The 21,531-nt window shown below is 41.8% G+C and overlaps 1 protein-coding gene across 1 annotated transcript in view; it reads left to right on the top strand.

Annotated features, from left to right (window-relative positions):
* Nucleotides 1–21,531, top strand: part of LOC127917818 (serine/threonine-protein kinase Nek11-like) — a 120,397-nt gene that overhangs the window by 67,497 nt on the left and 31,369 nt on the right. Inside the window, exon 13 of the mRNA XM_052500874.1 lies at nt 11,057–11,117. Within this exon, the coding sequence (XP_052356834.1) occupies nt 11,057–11,117 (61 nt within the window). The remainder of the gene's footprint in view (nt 1–11,056; nt 11,118–21,531) is intronic.

Below are 21,531 nucleotides of genomic sequence, written 5' to 3'. Positions count from 1 at the left end.
GTCCTCTCTCCTGTGTGAAGACAGACAGACATATAGTTAATCAAGTCCTCTCTCCTGTGTTAAGACAGACAGACAGATAGTTAATCAAGTCCTCTCTCCTGTGTTAAGACAGACAGACATTCCATTACTATGAATGGGAACATTCATTGCCACATCTGGGAAGTTTAACTTTCATGAAATCTTGTGTTTGTGGAAAGAAAATGAAAATCACAGAATGAAAAACATCTGAAGGTGCATTAACATCCCTGACCAACACTGATGTGGCTAGCACCCTCTCCCCTTAGTCCTGATGCAGCGAGCTAGTCTCCATTGACTGTCTGTCTTCACACAGGAGAGAAGACTTGATTGACTATGTGTCTGTCTTCACACAGGAGAGAAGACTTGATTGACTATGTGTCTGTCTTGACACAGGAGAGAAGACTTGATTGACTATGTGTCTGTCTTGACACAGGAGAGAAGACTTGATTGACTATGTGTCTGTCTTGACACAGGAGAGAAGACTTGATTGACTATGTGTCTGTCTTGACACAGGAGAGAAGACTTGATTGACTATGTGTCTGTCTTGACACAGGAGAGAAGACTTGATTGACTATGTGTCTGTCTTGACACAAGAGAGAAGACTTGATTGACTATGTGTCTGTCTTCACACAGGAGAGAAGACTTGATTGACTATGTGTCTGTCTTCACACAGGAGAGAAGACTTGATTGACTATGTGTCTGTCTTGACACAGGAGAGAAGACTTGATTGACTATGTGTCTGTCTTGACACAGGAGATGGAACACAGCTCTGATTGACTATGTGTCTGTCTTGACACAGGAGAGTATTTGACTGTCTGCACCAATGAATTGAATACATTCAAAATGATTGGCAGACTATGAGGGGGCGGGCCACACAGCATGGAACACAGCTCTGAACCCTTCTATTATTTACTTCTGCCTGTTCTAATGCTCTGGTTTTGTATTCTGTAGTGGTGATGCATCTGGGTGGGGATTCAGGAGAGATTACTGTTCAATAGTCCTGTGCTGGAGACTGTGGATAAATGTGTCTGTTGTGAGGGCTGGCTCAGGGGGACAAATGTGTCTGTTGTGAGGGCTGGCTCAGGGGGATAAATGTGTCTGTTGTGAGGGCTGGCTCAGGGGGATAAATGTGTCTGTTGTGAGGGCTGGCTCAGGGGGATAAATGTGTCTGTTGTGAGGGCTGGCTCAGGGGGATAAATGTGTCTGTTGTGAGGGCTGGCTCAGGGGATAAATGTGTCTGTTGTGAGGGCTGGCTCAGGGGGATAAATGTGTCTGTTGTGAGGGCTGGCTCAGGGGGATAAATGTGTCTGTTGTGAGGGGGGGATAAATTTGTCTGGCTCAGGGGATAAATGTGTCTGTTGTGAGGGCTGGCTCAGGGGGATAAATGTGTCTGTTGTGAGGGCTGGCTCAGGGGGATAAATGTGTCTGTTGTGAGGGCTGGCTCAGGGGGATAAATGTGTCTGTTGTGAGGGCTGGCTCAGGAGGATAAATGTGTCTTTTGTGAGGGCTGGCTCAGGGGATAAATGTGTCTGTTATGAGGGCTGGCTCAGGGGGATAAATGTGTCTGTTGTGAGGGCTGGCTCAGGGGGATAAATGTGTCTGTTGTGAGGGCTGGCTCAGGGGGATAAATGTGTCTGTTGTGAGGGCTGGCTCAGGGGGATAAATGTGTCTGTTGTGAGGGCTGGCTCAGGGGATAAATGTGTCTGTTATGAGGGCTGGCTCAGAGGGCTCGGGGCATTTTGGAGCATTGTTCACTGGCACACTTTAGTGTTTGCCTCTTTATCAGTGAGATAATATTTGAATCAGTTTGGCTCTGCTGGCTCTCAGGTTTTTCCTATCCAGAGTTGCACAAAAGCCAACCACTAATCATCATTGGAGAAATCCAAACGAGAACAATGTGAATTCAGAGAGTAATTTTCCTCTGTGGCCGGATGCCAAGAGGCGCCTTGGCAGGATGATCCCTGGTTTTACCCAGGGATTCCCGGTTTTGTAGTCCTGGTGTGTGAGGACTTTCATTTCACACACACACACACACACACACACACACACACACACACACACACACACACACACACACACACACACACACACACACACACACACACACACACACACACACACACACACACACACACACACACACACACACACACACACACACACACACACACACACACACACACACACACACACACACACACACACATTCTCATCATTGGATTAGCATGATAAATATATTCAAAACACACATTAGCATGGTGGTTATTCCCTCTGCTTGTCCTGGTCATATATACAACAGAGGTGGTTTACATATTTGGTCTTTATAGGTTGATATTAGATTCACTTACAGATGTACAGTAGGATCTTCATTTGAGCCAGTTTGCTACAGTAGGAAAATAATCCCTCAGCAACAGGAAATGTTAATTATTATGTGGATTATTATGAATGGACATTTTTTTGTAGGGGTTGATACATTTTAAAGTGGAAATTACAAACTTTAGAAGCCTTTTTAAACCTTAAACACACTACAAGTTTTCATTCTCAGTAACAAAAGAGTGATCAAATTAAGACCTACATCTAAAATGATAGCACCAGACCTTGCCCAAGGCTACGAGCCTCACTGTGTAGTTAATGAGTGTTAATGTGCTGTGCTGTGGATCCAAACTCCCGTATGCAGCATTATGGAAATATAATGATCCCACATTGTTCAGATCAATCTAATCCCTACTAATTGCAGGCTTATTAGACAATACAATACGATACAATGCAACACAATACAATACAATGCAACACAACACAATACGATACAATGCAACACAATACAATACAATGCAACACAATACAATGCAACACAATACAACACAACACAATACAAAACCTTATGAGACTTGAGGCTTCTCTAGCCAGACTGCAAGCTCATTTAGTAATTGAACACCTCTGATAACAAATCCCTGACACAGGATATACTGTACAGATGTAGGATCTTAATTTGAGCCAGTGTGCTGAAGTAGGAGAATAATACTGCAGCAAAAGGAAACCAGAATTATTATGTGGATTTTAATTAATGGACATTTTTGTAGGTGCTGATACATTTTTCGTCCGAGTATATCAAGTCTGACATTTCTAAGTAGAAATTACACACTTTAGAAGCCTTTTTAAAACTCAAATACACTACTAGTTGGCATTTTGCAGGAAAATTCTCATCAACAAAAGAGTGATCAAATGAAGATCCTACATCTGTACATTTGTCAGTATCAGTATTTTAACCTTAATATCTTATACATTTAATACCATAACTTTTATTATGGCAAGACCATCTAGGGTTCTTGTCATGCCCGCAGTCAAATTCCATGTGACCGTTGAGCAGAGGTCCTAAATTAGTCTAGTTCTGAGATAGGGCTCAGTCCATGACTAAATGAGATAATTCCCATACTGTCACGTCGGGCTGCACGATATTGGCAAGCAATCTGGGCCTTATTTTTAACCAAATGTTGTGATTTGACTTGCGGTTTAGAGCAAAACACTTGGGTTAACTGTTGGAATCATGGAAATAGAATATCTATCCAAATGATATAGTTACAATATAATAGTGGGCTTAGTGTTGTTTGACATGACAACGAATGAAAATGCAAGAGATGAGTTATTGTGACAGGGTAGGAAGTAATGTGTTTCCTAGGGGACCTATTATCTTTGGCTACATTGAATGTTTTTTCTTAGCTACTTCATGTAGCCAACATATTCTTGCTTTGCGTTTACCTCTTTAATTTAGAAGACACTTCTTGCTGATTTAGGTCTACACCATCACTGGTATTATCAGGCTGTATAGCTAATTACGCATTTAATTACACATCTAATTACACATTTACTAGCTAGCTAGCGATTGCGGCTAACAAGATTTAGGAACAACTTGCTAAGAAAAGACGAACTAGCTGTTTGCAGATGTAAGAAACACAAGCTAATAGTGTAATTATAGAATGCTAGTAGATTTATATTAAGAAGCAAAGTGACAACTGCATCTTTGTTGTCAACATTGTTGCATTTGCTGCATTGACCATGCAGACTGTATGTGTCTCCTGGATGAGGAAAAACAAATGCACTCCTTGAGTGACAGGGGGCGGGGCTAGGTCTGTGTGGAAAGCATTGTGGAGAGAGATGACTTCAGTAGCGAAGTAAACTATAAAAATGGACGTTACACACTGCGTGTCACATTTTAACAAACCAAACATTCAAATACCGTTATAGAAGGTAAAGTAAAAACCCAAACAGATCCGTGCATCAATACCGGTATATCGCAAACAAACTGTAAACCGACCAACCCTAGACTGAGATCATTTTGAGTTGTTCTTTTACTTAATTCTCTGTACCCGGCCAATGACTATAATGGTGATTCTGATCCAACCATTAATTAATACATTGTTGTGCCCCTGGCCTGAGATGATGGAAGTTCAATATGTAGCTAGATGTAGAAGGCCAATGAACTTCTTAGGGCTAGGCCCCTTTTTTCTCCACTTCTGGTCTGAAAGACGTGCCCAAAGTAAACTGCCTGTAGTTCAGGCCCTGAAGCCAGGATATGCATATAATTGGAAAGAAAACACTTTGAGGTTTGTAGAAATGTTTAAATAATTTAGGAGAATATAACACAATAGATATGGTAGAAGAAAAACCAAGCTGACTTTTTTTGAGAGAGAACATCCTCTTAGAATTGCAAGAGAAAGGTCATATTGACAATTAGCTCCTTGGATGCAATTCCTATGGCTTCCACATGGTGTCAGCAGTCTATGTTCAAGGTTTCGGGCGTGTAACTTCAAAAACGAATAAGAAATATCAGTTTTAGTAGAGGGAAAGTCTTGGAAATTCATGTTTGCGCGCACCATGAAGACATTACGCACCTGCTAAAATCAGTTTCCTATTGAACATACTTCTTTCAGAAATAAATATTATAGTTTGATTACATTTTAGGGTGTCTGAGGAGTAAATAGAAATGTATTTTGACTTGTTGAAACAAAGTTTAGGGGTAGATTTTCGGATTCCCTTCTCTGCAAGTTGAACGAGTGGATTACTCAAATCGATGGCGCCAACTAAAAGGACTTTTAGGGATATAAAGAAGGATTTTATCTCACAAAACGACACTACATGTTATAGCTGGGACCCTTTGGATGAAAAAGTAAGTGAATATTTAATCGTTGTATGTGAATGTATGAACCTGTGCCGGTGTAAAAAATTTTGGGATGTGGGGCGCTGTCCTCAAACAATCACATGGCATGTTTTCACTGTAATAGCTACTGTAAATCAGACAGTGCAGTTAGATTAACAAGAATGTAAGCTTTCTGCCAATATAAGACTGTTGAATTTATTATGTATTTATTATGGATAAATGAATAAACAATATCCCCATTTTAAATAGAATTGTGTCTAGGTAAACTTATACTCTGTATGTTTGATTAACAATATGAGTTCATAAGAAGAAATTGTGTGACAGGACAAGGAGGAATAGAATGTTAACACCATTTCTACTGGGCAGGAACAAATGGGTTGTGGACTGTGTAAACACATAAGGTCGTTAGCCTATGGTTGACCCAACCTGAAACTTAGCTCTGGGGTTTTTAGATTAGGCAGTGAGTGCATTCCTAGGGTTTCTGTTAATTAAACCTGTCAGTTCAGTGGTGATCGATAATGTTGAGGGGTCAAAAGTTATCTGGGAGTGTGTTAGTAAGTTAGAATGAACTCTTCACCTTACTTTGTCCTGTCGAGGGGGGGGGGGTTCGTTTAAGTGAAATGTTTAAGTGAAATGACGTCATGATCTATATTTAAACTGATGCATTTGTTTTGAGTGGTAGCGCGCTCCGAGAATAAATTATATTACCTATTATTTAAAGACTGGTCAGCGTCTATTTTATGCAAACAAGAAATCTTACAAAATTCTCATAAAATAGACAAAGAGCTTTCAATTGATGAAAGCACATCGGCATAATTAAATTATACTAACAAAGTCACTTATATGTACATAAATGTTTAAAATCCATAATATTTATGACTATTTATTTGAATTGCGTGCTCTCAGTTTCACAGCAATTTGTCCCGCTAGCGGGACACCTGGCCCTAAGAAGATTGAAGTAGTTCTAACTTTTCCCATGAATAGAAGTTAGGCTAGTGAGCAAGCATTTTAGCCAGGTAACCTAGGACAACAATAATGAAAGTGTGTACAGTATGACAGAGTGATAGACCGTTTCATCCACATGAAAGAGAGCAGGATGGCATTGACGTTTCTCTACAAGTAGGGTGAGTCAACATGTTTTTCTACTTTCATGAACGCACACACACACAAATCAGAACCATGGACAGCCACATCATATTTAGCTTACATTGATTGGACTAAATAGTTTTTGATATCTTTTAGTTGTCACTGTATTAGACTAAGCAGAGGTGATTGGGTGATGTTGAAATGGTGCTGGAACAGTGGAGGCTCCTGTTTTCTTTGTGACTTGTGGTAACTCTGTGGTTCTAAAGCAACAGTTGTTTAGTGGTCCAAAAATGTCAGGAACATTAACTTGCTTTACCTTTAGCTTTAGGTCATGTAACTGTCTGTTACTGTACATGCAATATGCTTTGTGGACTTCACTAGACAGAGGTTGCTCTCCAGATTTGTGATAAAACAAAGGTGTGGTTGAATCTATTCTGCCACTGTGTCTTCTTGTTGTCTCGGCCTTTAGGCCTGTGTATCACCGTGGCAAGGCATGTGAACTAGCAGGTTATAGAGCAAACAATGCAATTATCACAACACATAATATGGATATTTTTGAGGGTGTGGGCTTCCCCAGTGATTTTACCCATTCACCACTACTGACCATGCACCACTACTGCCCATGCACCACTACTGCCCATGCACCACTACTGCCCATGCATCACTACTGCCCATGCATCACTACTGCCCATGCACCACTACTGCCCATGCACCACTACTGCCCATGCACCACTACTGCCCATGCACCACTACTGCCCATGCACCACTACTGACCATGCACCACTACTGCCCATGCACCACTACTGCCCATGCACCACTACTGACCATGCACCACTACTGACCATGCACCACTACTGCCCATGCACCACTACTGCCCATGCACCACTACTGCCCATGCACCACTACTGACCATGCACCACTACTGACCATGCACCACTACTGCCCATGCACCACTACTGACCATGCACCACTACTGCCCACCCACTACTGCCCATGCACCACTACTGCCCATGCATCACTACTGCCCATGCATCACTACTGCCCATGCACCACTACTGCCCATGCACCACTACTGCCCATGCACCACTACTGCCCATGCACCACTACTGCCCATGCACCACTACTGCCCATGCACCACTACTGCCCATGCATCACTACTGCCCATGCACCACTACTGCCCATGCACCACTACTGACCATGCACCACTACTGACCATGCACCACTACTGCCCATGCACCACTACTGACCATGCACCACTACTGCCCATGCACCACTACTGACCATGCACCACTACTGCCCATGCACCACTACTGCCCATGCACCACTACTGCCCATGCACCACTACTGACCATGCACCACTACTGCCCATGCACCACTACTGACCATGCACCACTACTGCCACTGAGTCACGGTATTCTCCTCCTATTCTGCGCTCTGTAAGCCTACATGTATAGTGCTGATGCATTGCTGGTACCCAACTCACTAACGGCTGTCAGGTTGCTAATGAATGGTCTGGTACTCAGCGCTCTATTGTCCCTCTAATCACTCTGATATCAATGCAAATGAAATCAAAATCACATCACATTAAACACTTCATGATTTGAATTTGTATAATCTGAATGATGAGAATAAATGCTGATGGGACTTAGAGGGCCCGTTTTGAAATGGACGCGGGGCTTTCCCAGCTGGACACAATTCATTTTTAAAACATTCACCCGGTCCACACCAGGTCCAGTCCGATCCGTGTGAGGGAAGTAGTAGAATTATTTTTGTTGTTGTACTTTATTAACCAGAGCAGAGGAAGGGAGACAAACAGAGCATGGTGATAGGGAGCAGGGGAGAGGCTTTGTGGGTGTGTTTGTGTGTGCAATGTGAGTGACATGGGAGCTGGCACAGAAATACAGAGAGACAGAGAGAGACAGACACAGAGAGAGAGACAGACACAGAGAGAGAGAGAGACACAGAGAGAGACAGAGACACAGAGAGAGACAGAGACACAGAGAGAGACAGAGACACAGAGAGAGACAGAGACACAGAGAGATGGCAAGTACTGTTAACTCGCTCTAGTAGACTAACTTCTTGCTAGTTATTTATCATCCCATCTGATTACATAATACCAGTCTTGACTGCATCAAACCGAGAGAAGCTAGTTCATTCTTAATTTAGTTACACAATGATTTTCATTCAGCATTCTACCCCCTCCTGCAGAGAAAAAATACATTCCCTCTTTCCCCCGACACACACATGAGGGGATATCTCAAGGCTGCAACCCAATCTCTTCCCACTGCACCATGAGAGAAGTAAGCACAAGCTAGATTAAAACTATTTGTCACTGTTGGGAGAAAGGATAGGAGAAATGAGAAAGGTAGAAAAGAACAAAGCGAGCAAATGAAATAGAAGAATTCAGCTTTGGGAGTTGGTAAATGAGTGTGTTGCCAGAGATAAGTATGTGTCGTGAAATGTCCTGTATTACCAAATCATGAGAGAGCAAACCACACACAAGTCAGAGTTATATCATAAAGTCCATATTTAATTATATGAGCTTCACCATAGCCCTGTGACTCTCAGATCAATTCAGTGTCCATAAATGAATTCTCTGAGAGTGCTTACAAAACAATTCTTCGTATCATTTATAGCCAAGACACACCCCTCTCAACTCACATGACGAATAACAGATCTTAGGAACATTACAAAGGAAGACTTTACTTGAGAGAGGAGTATCCCATAGCCAGACAGCATTAGCTATAAATTATCGTTCAGTTTGCTCTCCTAAAACGAGGTTCTACTTCTCGTTCTTGGTACTTCATATTACCAAAACATTACCTCATCCAATGGCATATATCAATTGTCAATTCTAGATACATCAAAAATACAACCCCTCCTTGACAAGCTCACGGAGAGGAGTGACTGGCACACAGACATTGTGGAGCCACCTAACTGGTCCCCTTTAATCACACCATCCCTTCACATGGTTTAGGAATAGTTACAGACACATTCACAGATAAGACTAACCTGACTTCTCCCCTCTCTGGGCCCCAAGGAACTGAGCCCTAGCAGAGAAGGGATAACTGCAAACTGCCAACAGTATCATCCAAAAATAAGACATCCTAATGACAAATATCTCGCATAAGCATTATTATGTAAATAAAACATCTTATTTATCAATGTTACCTAACTAATTGTGATTCTGCTACCACACATGGCAGGTAGTTGGATGTAGCCTTTCAGCTGTGGTGGTGTCAGAGTGAATCATGTGGAGGAGAAACCTGTTTAGACTGGTTCTCTCTTAACCATGCACTCCTGCTTGTACAGGTTTGTCCTCCTAGATGAAGACACATTTCCCACAGATTCATTAGTTGTATAGTAGGGCACTGCACGCTTCACCTCACCTCTGAGATGGTGCCAGTGTGGCTTCATCCAAACACTCACTCATCTTCTCCAGCTCCTTGTAGCTTGCGCTGCGACATTTGTCTCTCCACGCCGTCCTGTTGGATGACAGTAACGCAGGGTAACGGGGTGACTCCCTCTTTCCCCTTCTTTGTCACATGGATGTGGCACACAATACAATGCTGTACCCAGGAGAGTCAGCCAGGGTCTAACACACACTGAGGCTATGCAGCAGCTGCTGTTTCCTGGCCCCTTGGAGCCTCATCAATGGAGACATTGTCATGTGACGCCACGGAGAGGAGCTCCTTCTGACAATCTGACAGCTGAAAGATGTCTCATGGCTGATGTTTGCATTTCTCCTCAGCAGTGGTGCCGTGGTGGTGTGGTGCCCTGGGGGCCACGGAGAAGAGGGGATTCTGGGATGTGGGGTCTATACAGACAGTGTGATTGGCTGTTGCTGTCTGTAGGGAAGGGATCGAACCCCTACCTGACATATCTGACAGGGTCGGGAATCCCTGAGAGAGCTGCTGTGTGCTTGTTGTTGTACGGCTCAGCTCACTGACCTCCATCTCCTGAGATCCACTACCTCTCTGTGTGTAGTTGGACTGCTTGGACACCTACTCAAATGATTCTCTAGGTTTTCCATCCGTCTGGATTACTGCAACTCGCTGTTGGCTGGGCTCCCTGCCTGTGCCATTAAACCCCTACAACTCACCCAGAACGCCGCAGCCCGTCTGGTGTTCAACCTTCCCAAGTTCTCTCACGTCACCCTGCTCCTCCGCTCTCTCCACTGGCTTCCAGTTAATCGCATCCGCTACAAGACCATGGTGCTTGCCTACGGAGCTGTGAGGGAACGGCACCTCAGTACCTCCAGGCTCTGATCAGGCCCTACACCCAAACAAGGGCACTGCGTTCATCCACCTCTGGCCTGCTCACCTCCCTACCACTGAGGAAGTACAGTTCCAGCTCAGCCCAGTCAAAACTGTTCGCTGCTCTGGCTCCCCAATGGTGGAACAAACTCCTCACGACGCCAGGACAGCGGAGTCAATCACCACCTTCCGGAGACACCTGAAACCCCACCTCTTTAAGGAATACCTAGGATAGGATAAAGTAATCCTTCTCACCCCCCTTAAAAGATTTAGATGCACTATTGTAAAGTGGCTGTTCCACTGGATGTCATAAGGTGAATGCATCAATTTGTTTGTAAGTCGCTCTGGATAAGAGCGTCTGCTAAATGACTTAAATGTAAATGTAATGTAAATGTTTTATACCGGTGAAACATACTCAGGATACTCCAGCACGTGTATTATGATGACCGTTTGACCCTGTCATTTACATCAAAATTACAAGTTAAACAGCTGTAAATATAATAAACGTTAACTGTGAACTCTGACCTTTGTTGTTCCTCAGGACAGCGACCTGGAGGCCATGATGAGACACATGGAGCAGGTTCTGGAAGGAGAGCTCAGTGGTGAGTTAGAACACACCACGCAGGGGGTCGATGGACTTGTCCTAATGGTAGCAGAGTAGTGAGAAACCAGGTTACAGGTGCTCTGCAGTGGTAATTGATGTAGCTGCAGCCTACCGATGTTAAGGATATTGATGTGTTTCCACACCGTGAACACACTCCTACATTAACTGTACTGGAAGGCCTGTGGTGGGCTGAGAGCCTGTCTGGTTGGAGCATTGATCAGGTCTTTCACTGTGCTGCTGTTTACCGGTGCTAGAGTAGCTATATCAGATGTGCTTACCTTCGTATGGATGTCTGGATAGGGCTGGGATGTTTTCCCTGCATTACATCCTCTCTATACCTTATTAGGGTTCTTCCTCCTGACATGTTGAACACGTTGATGTTGTGTGTTCTATAGGTAGGTGGAAATCTTCCTCTCTCACCGTCCAGCATGACCGTCCAGCATGTTCACCACAACACCATTCAATGCATTTCCTGTCAAGCTCCCTTCTTTCTAAACAAGTCAAAAAAAGCACTTATTTTTCCTCTATTTTCAAGTTCTCCATTTGATATTTGAAGAAATTGCTCACGTTACTCCTGTGTGTCCAAGCACTAGATTACTGTCTGTTTTGTCACTAATAACAGACAGACTAGTTACTCCTGTGTGTCCAAGCACTAGATTACTGTCTGTTCTGTCACTAATAACAGACAGACTAGTTACTCCTGTGTGTCCAAGAACTAGACTACGGTCTGTTCTGTCACTAATAACAGACAGACTAGTTACTCCTGTGTGTCCAAGCACTAGATTACTGTCTGTTCTGTCACTAATAACAGACAGACTAGTTACTCCTGTGTGTCCAAGCACTAGATTACTGTCTGTTCTGTCACTAATAACAGACAGACTAGTTACTCCTGTGTGTCCAAGCACTAGATTACTGTCTGTTTTGTCACTAATAACAGACAGACTAGTTACTCCTGTGTGTCCAAGCACTAGATTACTGTCTGTTCTGTCACTAATAACAGACAGACTAGTTACTCCTGTGTGTCCAAGCACTAGATTACTGTCTGTTCTGTCACTAATAACAGACTAGTTACTCCTGTGTGTCCAAGCACTAGATTACTGTCTGTTCTGTCACTAATAACAGACAGACTAGTTACTCCTGTGTGTCCAAGCACTAGATTACTGTCTGTTCTGTCACTAATAACAGACAGACTAGTTACTCCTGTGTGTCCAAGCACTAGATTACTGTCTGTTCTGTCACTAATAACAGACAGACTAGTTACTCCTGTGTGTCCAAGCACTAGATTACTGTCTGTTCTGTCACTAACAACAGACAGACTAGTTACTCCTGTGTGTCCAAGCACTAGATTACTGTCTGTTTTGTAACTAATAACAGACAGACTAGTTACTCCTGTGTGTCCAAGCACTAGATTACTGTCTGTTCTGTCACTAACAACAGACAGACTAGTTACTCCTGTGTGTCCAAGCACTAGATTACTGTCTGTTTTGTCACTAATAACAGACAGACTAGTTACTCCTGTGTGTCCAAGCACTAGATTACTGTCTGTTCTGTCACTAATAACAGACAGACTAGTTACTCCTGTGTGTCCAAGCACTAGATTACTGTCTGTTCTGTCACTAACAACAGACAGAGTAGTTACTCCTGTGTGTCCAAGCACTAGATTACTGTCTGTTCTGTCACTAACAACAGACAGACTAGTTACTCCTGTGTGTCCAAGCACTAGATTACTGTCTGTTCTGTCACTAATAACAGACAGACTAGTTACTCCTGTGTGTCCAAGCACTAGATTACTGTCTGTTCTGTCACTAACAACAGACAGACTAGTTACTCCTGTGTGTCCAAGAACTAGATTACTGTCTGTTCTGTCACTAATAACAGACAGACTAGTTACTCCTGTGTGTCCAAGAACTAGATTACTGTCTGTTCTGTCACTAATAACAGACAGACTAGTTACTCCTGTGTGTCCAAGCACTAGATTACTGTCTGTTCTGTCACTAACAACAGACAGACTAGTTACTCCTGTGTGTCCAAGAACTAGATTACTGTCTGTTCTGTCACTAATAACAGACTAGTTACTCCTGTGTGTCCAAGCACTAGATTACTGTCTGTTCTGTCACTAATAACAGACAGACTAGTTACTCCTGTGTGTCCAAGCACTAGATTACTGTCTGTTCTGTCACTAACAACAGACAGACTAGTTACTCCTGTGTGTCCAAGAACTAGATTACTGTCTGTTCTGTCACTAATAACAGACTAGTTACTCCTGTGTGTCCAAGCACTAGATTACTGTCTGTTCTGTCACTAACAACAGACAGACTAGTTACTCCTGTGTGTCCAAGCACTAGATTACTGTCTGTTCTGTCACTAATAACAGACAGACTAGTTACTCCTGTGTGTCCAAGCACTAGATTACTGTCTGTTCTGTCACTAACAACAGACAGACTAGTTACTCCTGTGTGTCCAAGCACTAGATTACTGTCTGTTCTGTCACTAACAACAGACAGACTAGTTACTCCTGTGTGTCCAAGCACTAGATTACTGTCTGTTCTGTCACTAACAACAGACAGACTAGTTACTCCTGTGTGTCCAAGCACTAGATTACTGTCTGTTCTGTCACTAATAACAGACAGACTAGTTACTCCTGTGTGTCCAAGCACTAGATTACTGTCTGTTCTGTCACTAACAACAGACAGACTAGTCACTCCTGTGTGTCCAAGCACTAGGAAAACTAGTTAAAAACATGGTGAATATTATACCACGGATATGACGAAACATTTATTTTTACTGCTCTAATTACATTGGTAACCAGTTTATAGCAATAAGGCACCTTGGGGGATTGTGGTATATGGTCAAGTCGCTCTGGATAAGAGCGTCTGCTAAATGACTTAAATGTAAATGTAAATATACCATGGTTAAGGGCTGTGTCCAGGCACTCTGCTTTGCGTCGTGTGTAAGAACAGCCCTTAGCCATGGTATATTGGCCATATACCACACCCCTCTGGCATTATTGCTTAACTGTTGCTGTCCTCTTAGGTTGATGTGTTCGTTTGCATATTTTGGGCTCTGACAGGTGGGTGTTCTCTCTAACAGATTTGTGCTGAAGCCCTATGCTCTATGTATCCCTCAGGGCATGGTGTTTACAGGGAAGGGAGTGGAGAGCAACAGTGGTCTGGTGGAATAGAAAGGAAAGGAAGGAATGCCTGTTTCATCCACATAGAATGGAAAGGAATGTCTGTTTAATCCACAGAGAATGGAAAAGAATGCACGTTTAATTCACAGAGAATGGAAAGGAATGCCTGTTTAATCCACAGATAATGGAAAGGAATGCCTGTTTAATCCACAGAGAATGGAAAGGAATGCCTGTTTAATCCACAGAGAATGGAATGCCTGTTTAATCCACAGATAATGGAAAGGAATGCCTGAATGGAAAGGAATGCCTGTTTAATGGAAAGGAATGCCACAGAGAATGAAAGAATGGTTTAATCCACAGATAATGCCTGTTTAATCCACAGAGAATGGAAAGGAATGCCTGTTTAATCCACAGAGAATGGAAAGAATGCATGTTTAGGAATGCCTGTTTAATCCACAGAGAATGGAAAGGAATGCCTGTTTAATCCACAGAGAATGGAAAGGAATGCCTGTTTGTTTAATCCACAGAGAATGGAAAGGAATGCCCACAGAGAATGGAAAGGAATTGTTTAATCCATCCACAGAGAATGGAAAGGAATGCCTGTTTAATCCACAGATAATGGAAAGGAATGCCTGTTTAATCCACAGAGATGCCTGTTTCATCCACAAATGGAAAGGAATGGAAAGGAATGCCTGTTTCATCCACAGAGAATGGAAAGGAATGCCTGTTTCATCCACAGTTGGAAAGGAATGCCTGTTTAATCCACAGAGAATGGAAAGGAATGCCTGTTTAATCCACAGAGAATGGAAAGGAATGCCTGTTTAATCCACAGAGAATGGAAAGGAATGCCTGTTTAATCCACAGAGAATGGAAAGGAATGATGCCTGTTTAACAGATCCACACAGAATGGAAAGGAATGCATGTTTAATCCACAGAGAATGGAAAAGAATGCACGTTTAATTCACAGAGAATGGAAAGGAATGCCTGTTTCATCCACATAGAATGGAAAGGAATGCCTGTTTAATCCACAGAGAATGGAAAGGAATGCATGTTTAATCCACAGAGAATGGAAAGGAATGCATGTTTAATCCACAGAGAATGGAAAAGAATGCACGTTTAATTCACAGAGAATGGAAAGGAATGCCTGTTTAATCCACAGATAATGGAAAGGAATGCCTGTTTCATCCACAGAGAATGGAAAGGAATGCCTGTTTAATCCACAGAGAATGGAAAGGAATGCCTGTTTAATCCACAGAGAATGGAAAGGAATGCCTGTTTAATCCACAGAGAATGGAAAGGAATGCCTGTTTAATGGCCTGTTTCATCCACAGAGAATGGAAAGGAATGCATGTTTAATCCACAGAGAATGGAAAGGAATGCCTGTTTAATCCACAGAGAATGGAAAGGAATGCATGTTTAATCCACAGAGAATGGAAAGGAATGCCTGTTTAATCCACAGAGAATGGAAAGGAATGCCTGTTTAATCCACAGAGAATGGAAAGGAATGCCTGTTTAATCCACAGAGAATGGAAAGGAATGCCTGTTTAATCCACAGATAATGGAAAGGAATGCCTGTTTAATCCACAGAGAATGGAAAGGAATGCCTGTTTCATCCACAGAGAATGGAAAGGAATGCCTGTTTAATCCACAGAGAATGGAAAGGAATGCATGTTTAATCCACAGAGAATGGAAAGGAATGCATGTTTAATCCACAGAGAATGGAAAAGAATGCACGTTTAATTCACAGAGAATGGAAAGGAATGCCTGTTTAATCCACAGATAATGGAAAGGAATGCCTGTTTCATCCACAGAGAATGGAAAGGAATGCCTGTTTCATCCACAGAGAATGGAAAGGAATGCATGTTTAATCCACAGAGAATGGAAAGGAATGCATGTTTAATCCACAGAGAATGGAAAGGAATGCATGTTTAATCCACAGAGAATGGAAAAGAATGCACGTTTAATTCACAGAGAATGGAAAGGAATGCCTGTTTAATCCACAGATAATGGAAAGGAATGCCTGTTTAATCCACAGATAATGGAAAGGAATGCCTGTTTCATCCACAGAGAATGGAAAGGAATGCCTGTTTCATCCACAGAGAATGGAAAGGAATGCATGTTTAATCCACAGAGAATGGAAAGGAATGCCTGTTTAATCCACAGAGAATGGAAAGGAATGCCTGTTTAATCCACAGAGAATGGAAAGGAATGCCTGTTTAATCCACAGAGAATGGAAAGGAATGCCTGTTTAATCCACAGAGAATGGAAAGGAATGCCTGTTTAATCCACAGAGAATGGAAAGGAATGCCTGTTTAATCCACAGATAATGGAAAGGAATGCCTGTTTAATCCACAGATAATGGAAAGGAATGCATGTTTAATCCACAGAGAATGGAAAGGAATGCATGTTTAATTCACAGAGAATGGAAAGGAATGCCTGTTTAATCCACAGATAATGGAAAGGAATGCCTGTTTAATCCACAGAGAATGGAAAGGAATGCCTGTTTAATCCACAGAGAATGGAAAGGAATGCATGTTTAATTCACAGAGAATGGAAAGGAATGCCTGTTTAATCCACAGAGAATGGAAAAGAATGCATGTTTAATTCACAGAGAATGGAAAGGAATGCCTGTTTAATCCACAGATAATGGAAAGGAATGCCTGTTTAATCCACAGATAATGGAAAGGAATGCCTGTTTCATCCACAGAGAATGGAAAGGAATGCCTGTTTCATCCACAGAGAATGGAAAGGAATGCCTGTTTAATCCACAGATAATGGAAAGGAATGCCTGTTTAATCCACAGATAATGGAAAGGAATGCCTGTTTCATCCACAGAGAATGGAAAGGAATGCATGTTTAATCCACAGAGAATGGAAATGAATGCCTGTTTAATCCACAGAGAATGGAAATGAATGCCTGTTTAATCCACAGAGAATGGAAAGGAATGCATGTTTCATCCACATAGAATGGAAAGGAATGCCTGTTTAATCCACAGAGAATGGAAAGGAATGCCTGTTTAATCCACAGATAATGGAAAGGAATGCCTGTTTAATCCACAGAGAATGGAAAGGAATGCCTGTTTCATCCACAGAGAATGGAAAGGAATGCCTGTTTCATCCACAGAGAATGGAAAGGAATGCATGTTTAATCCACAGAGAATGGAAAGGAATGCATGTTTAATCCACAGAGAATGGAAAAGAATGCACGTTTAATTCACAGAGAATGGAAAGGAATGCCTGTTTAATCCACAGATAATGGAAAGGAATGCCTGTTTCATCCACAGAGAATGGAAAGGAATGCCTGTTTCATCCACAGAGAATGGAAAGGAATGCATGTTTAATGAGAATGGAAAGGAATGCATGTTTAATCCACAGAGAATGGAAAGGAATGCATGTTTAATCCACAGAGAATGGAAAAGAATGCACTGTTTAATTCACAGAGAATGGAAAGGAATGCCTGTTTAATCCACAGATAATGGAAAGGAATGCCTGTTTAATCCAGATAATGGAAAGGAATGCCTGTTTCATCCACAGAGAATGGAAAGGAATGCCTGTTTCATCCACAGAGAATGGAAAGGAATGCATGTTTAATCCACAGAGAATGGAAAGGAATGCCTGTTTAATCCACAGAGAATGGAAAGGAATGCATGTTTAATCCACAGAGAATGGAAAGGAATGCCTGTTTAATCCACAGAGAATGGAAAGGAATGCCTGTTTAATCCACAGAGAATGGAAAGGAATGCCTGTTTAATCCACAGAGAATGGAAAGGAATGCCTGTTTAATCCACAGATAATGGAAAGGAATGCCTGTTTAATCCACAGATAATGGAAAGGAATGCATGTTTAATCCACAGAGAATGGAAAGGAATGCCTGTTTAATCCACAGATAATGGAAAGGAATGCCTGTTTAATCCACAGATAATGGAAAGGAATGCCTGTTTAATCCACAGAGAATGGAAAGGAATGCCTGTTTAATCCACAGAGAATGGAAAGGAATGCATGTTTAATCCACAGAGAATGGAAAGGAATGCCTGTTTAATCCACAGAGAATGGAAAGGAATGCATGTTTAATTCACAGAGAATGGAAAGGAATGCCTGTTTAATCCACAGATAATGGAAAGGAATGCCTGTTTAATCCACAGATAATGGAAAGGAATGCCTGTTTCATCCACAGAGAATGGAAAGGAATGCCTGTTTCATCCACAGAGAATGGAAAGGAATGCCTGTTTAATCCACAGAGAATGGAAAGGAATGCCTGTTTAATCCACAGATAATGGAAAGGAATGCCTGTTTAATCCACAGATAATGGAAAGGAATGCATGTTTAATCCACAGAGAATGGAAAGGAATGCATGTTTAATTCACAGATAATGGAAAGGAATGCCTGTTTAATCCACAGATAATGGAAAGGAATGCCTGTTTAATCCACAGAGAATGGAAAGGAATGCCTGTTTAATCCACAGAGAATGGAAAGGAATGCATGTTTAATTCACAGAGAATGGAAAGGAATGCCTGTTTAATCCACAGAGAATGGAAAAGAATGCACGTTTAATTCACAGAGAATGGAAAGGAATGCCTGTTTAATCCACAGATAATGGAAAGGAATGCCTGTTTAATCCACAGATAATGGAAAGGAATGCCTGTTTCATCCACAGAGAATGGAAAGGAATGCCTGTTTCATCCACAGAGAATGGAAAGGAATGCCTGTTTAATCCACAGATAATGGAAAGGAATGCCTGTTTAATCCACAGATAATGGAAAGGAATGCCTGTTTCATCCACAGAGAATGGAAAGGAATGCATGTTTAATCCACAGAGAATGGAAATGAATGCCTGTTTAATCCACAGAGAATGGAAATGAATGCCTGTTTAATCCACAGAGAATGGAAAGGAATGCATGTTTCATCCACATAGAATGGAAAGGAATGCCTGTTTAATCCACAGAGAATGGAAAGGAATGCCTGTTTAATCCACAGAGAATGGAAAGGAATGCCTGTTTAATCCACAGAGAATGGAAAGGAATGCCTGTTTAATCCACAGATAATGGAAAGGAATGCCTGTTTAATCCACAGAGAATGGAAAGGAATGCCTGTTTCATCCACAGAGAATGGAAAGGAATGCCTGTTTCATCCACAGAGAATGGAAAGGAATGCATGTTTAATCCACAGAGAATGGAAAGGAATGCATGTGTAATCCACAGAGAATGGAAAGGCAAATTCACAGAGAATGGAAAGGAATGCCTGTTTAATCCACAGATAATGGAAAGGAATGCCTGTTTAATCCACAGAGAATGGAAAGGAATGCCTGTTTAATCCACAGATAATGGAAAGGAATGCCTGTTTAATCCACAGATAATGGAAAGGAATGCATGTTTAATCCACAGAGAATGGAAAGGAATGCATGTTTAATCCACAGAGAATGGAAAGGAATGCCTGTTTAATCCACAGAGAATGGAAAGGAATGCCTGTTTAATCCACAGAGAATGGAAAGGAATGCCTGTTTAATCCACAGAGAATGGAAAGGAATGCATGTTTAATTCACAGAGAATGGAAAGGAATGCCTGTTTAATCCACAGAGAATGGAAAAGAATGCACGTTTAATTCACAGAGAATGGAAAGGAATGCCTGTTTAATCCACAGATAATGGAAAGGAATGCCTGTTTAATCCACAGATAATGGAAAGGAATGCCTGTTTCATCCACAGAGAATGGAAAGGAATGCCTGTTTCAACAGAGAATGGAAAGGAATGCCTGTTTAATCCACAGATAATGGAAAGGAATGCCTGTTTAATCCACAGATAATGGAAAGGAATGCCTGTTTCATCCACAGAGAATGGAAAGGAATGCATGTTTAATCCACAGAGAATGGAAATGAATGCCTGTTTAATCCACAGAGAATGGAAATGAATGCCTGTTTAATCCACAGAGAATGGAAAGGAATGCATGTTTCATCCACATAGAATGGAAAGGAATGCCTGTTTAATCCACAGAGAATGGAAAGGAATGCCTGTTTAATCCACAGATAATGGAAAGGAATGCCTGTTTAATCCACAGAGAATGGAAAGGAATGCCTGTTTCATCCACAGAGAATGGAAAGGAATGCCTGTTTCATCCACAGAGAATGGAAAGGAATGCATGTTTAATCCACAGAGAATGGAAAGGAATGCATGTTTAATCCACAGAGAATGGAAAAGAATGCACGTTTAATTCACAGAGAATGGAAAGGAATGCCTGTTTAATCCACAGATAATGGAAAGGAATGCCTGTTTAATCCACAGAGAATGGAAAGGAATGCCTGTTTAATCCACAGAGAATGGAAAGGAATGCATGTTTAATCCACAGAGAATGGAAAGGAATGCATGTTTAATCCACAGAGAATGGAAAGGAATGCATGTTTAATCCACAGAGAATGGAAAAGAATGCACGTTTAATTCACAGAGAATGGAAAGGAATGCCTGTTTAATCCACAGATAATGGAAAGGAATGCCTGTTTAATCCACAGATAATGGAAAGGAATGCCTGTTTCATCCACAGAGAATGGAAAGGAATGCCTGATTCATCCACAGAGAATGGAAAGGAATGCATGTTTAATCCACAGAGAATGGAAAGGAATGCCTGTTTAATCCACAGAGAATGGAAAGGAATGCCTGTTTAATCCACAGAGAATGGAAAGGAATGCCTGTTTAATCCACAGAGAATGGAAAGGAATGCCTGTTTAATCCACAGAGAATGGAAAGGAATGCCTGTTTAATCCACAGAGAATGGAAAGGAATGCCTGTTTAATCCACAGATAATGGAAAGGAATGCCTGTTTAATCCACAGATAATGGAAAGGAATGCATGTTTAATCCACAGAGAATGGAAAGGAATGCATGTTTAATTCACAGATAATGGAAAGGAATGCCTGTTTAATCCACAGATAATGGAAAGGAATGCCTGTTTAATCCACAGAGAATGGAAAGGAATGCCTGTTTAATCCACAGAGAATGGAAAGGAATGCATGTTTAATTCACAGAGAATGGAAAGGAATGCCTGTTTAATCCACAGAGAATGGAAAAGAATGCATGTTTAATTCACAGAGAATGGAAAGGAATGCCTGTTTAATCCACAGATAATGGAAAGGAATGCCTGTTTAATCCACAGATAATGGAAAGGAATGCCTGTTTAATCCACAGAGAATGGAAAGGAATGCCTGTTTCATCCACAGAGAATGGAAAGGAATGCCTGTTTAATCCACAGAGAATGGAAAGGAATGCCTGTTTAATCCACAGATAATGGAAAGGAATGC

Source organism: Oncorhynchus keta, unplaced genomic scaffold (genome assembly GCF_023373465.1).
Source record: "Oncorhynchus keta strain PuntledgeMale-10-30-2019 unplaced genomic scaffold, Oket_V2 Un_contig_1222_pilon_pilon, whole genome shotgun sequence".
NCBI lineage: Eukaryota > Metazoa > Chordata > Actinopteri > Salmoniformes > Salmonidae > Oncorhynchus > Oncorhynchus keta.
Note: the sequence above shows the minus strand (reverse complement) of the source record. Positions and strands in the feature narration are given on the sequence as shown.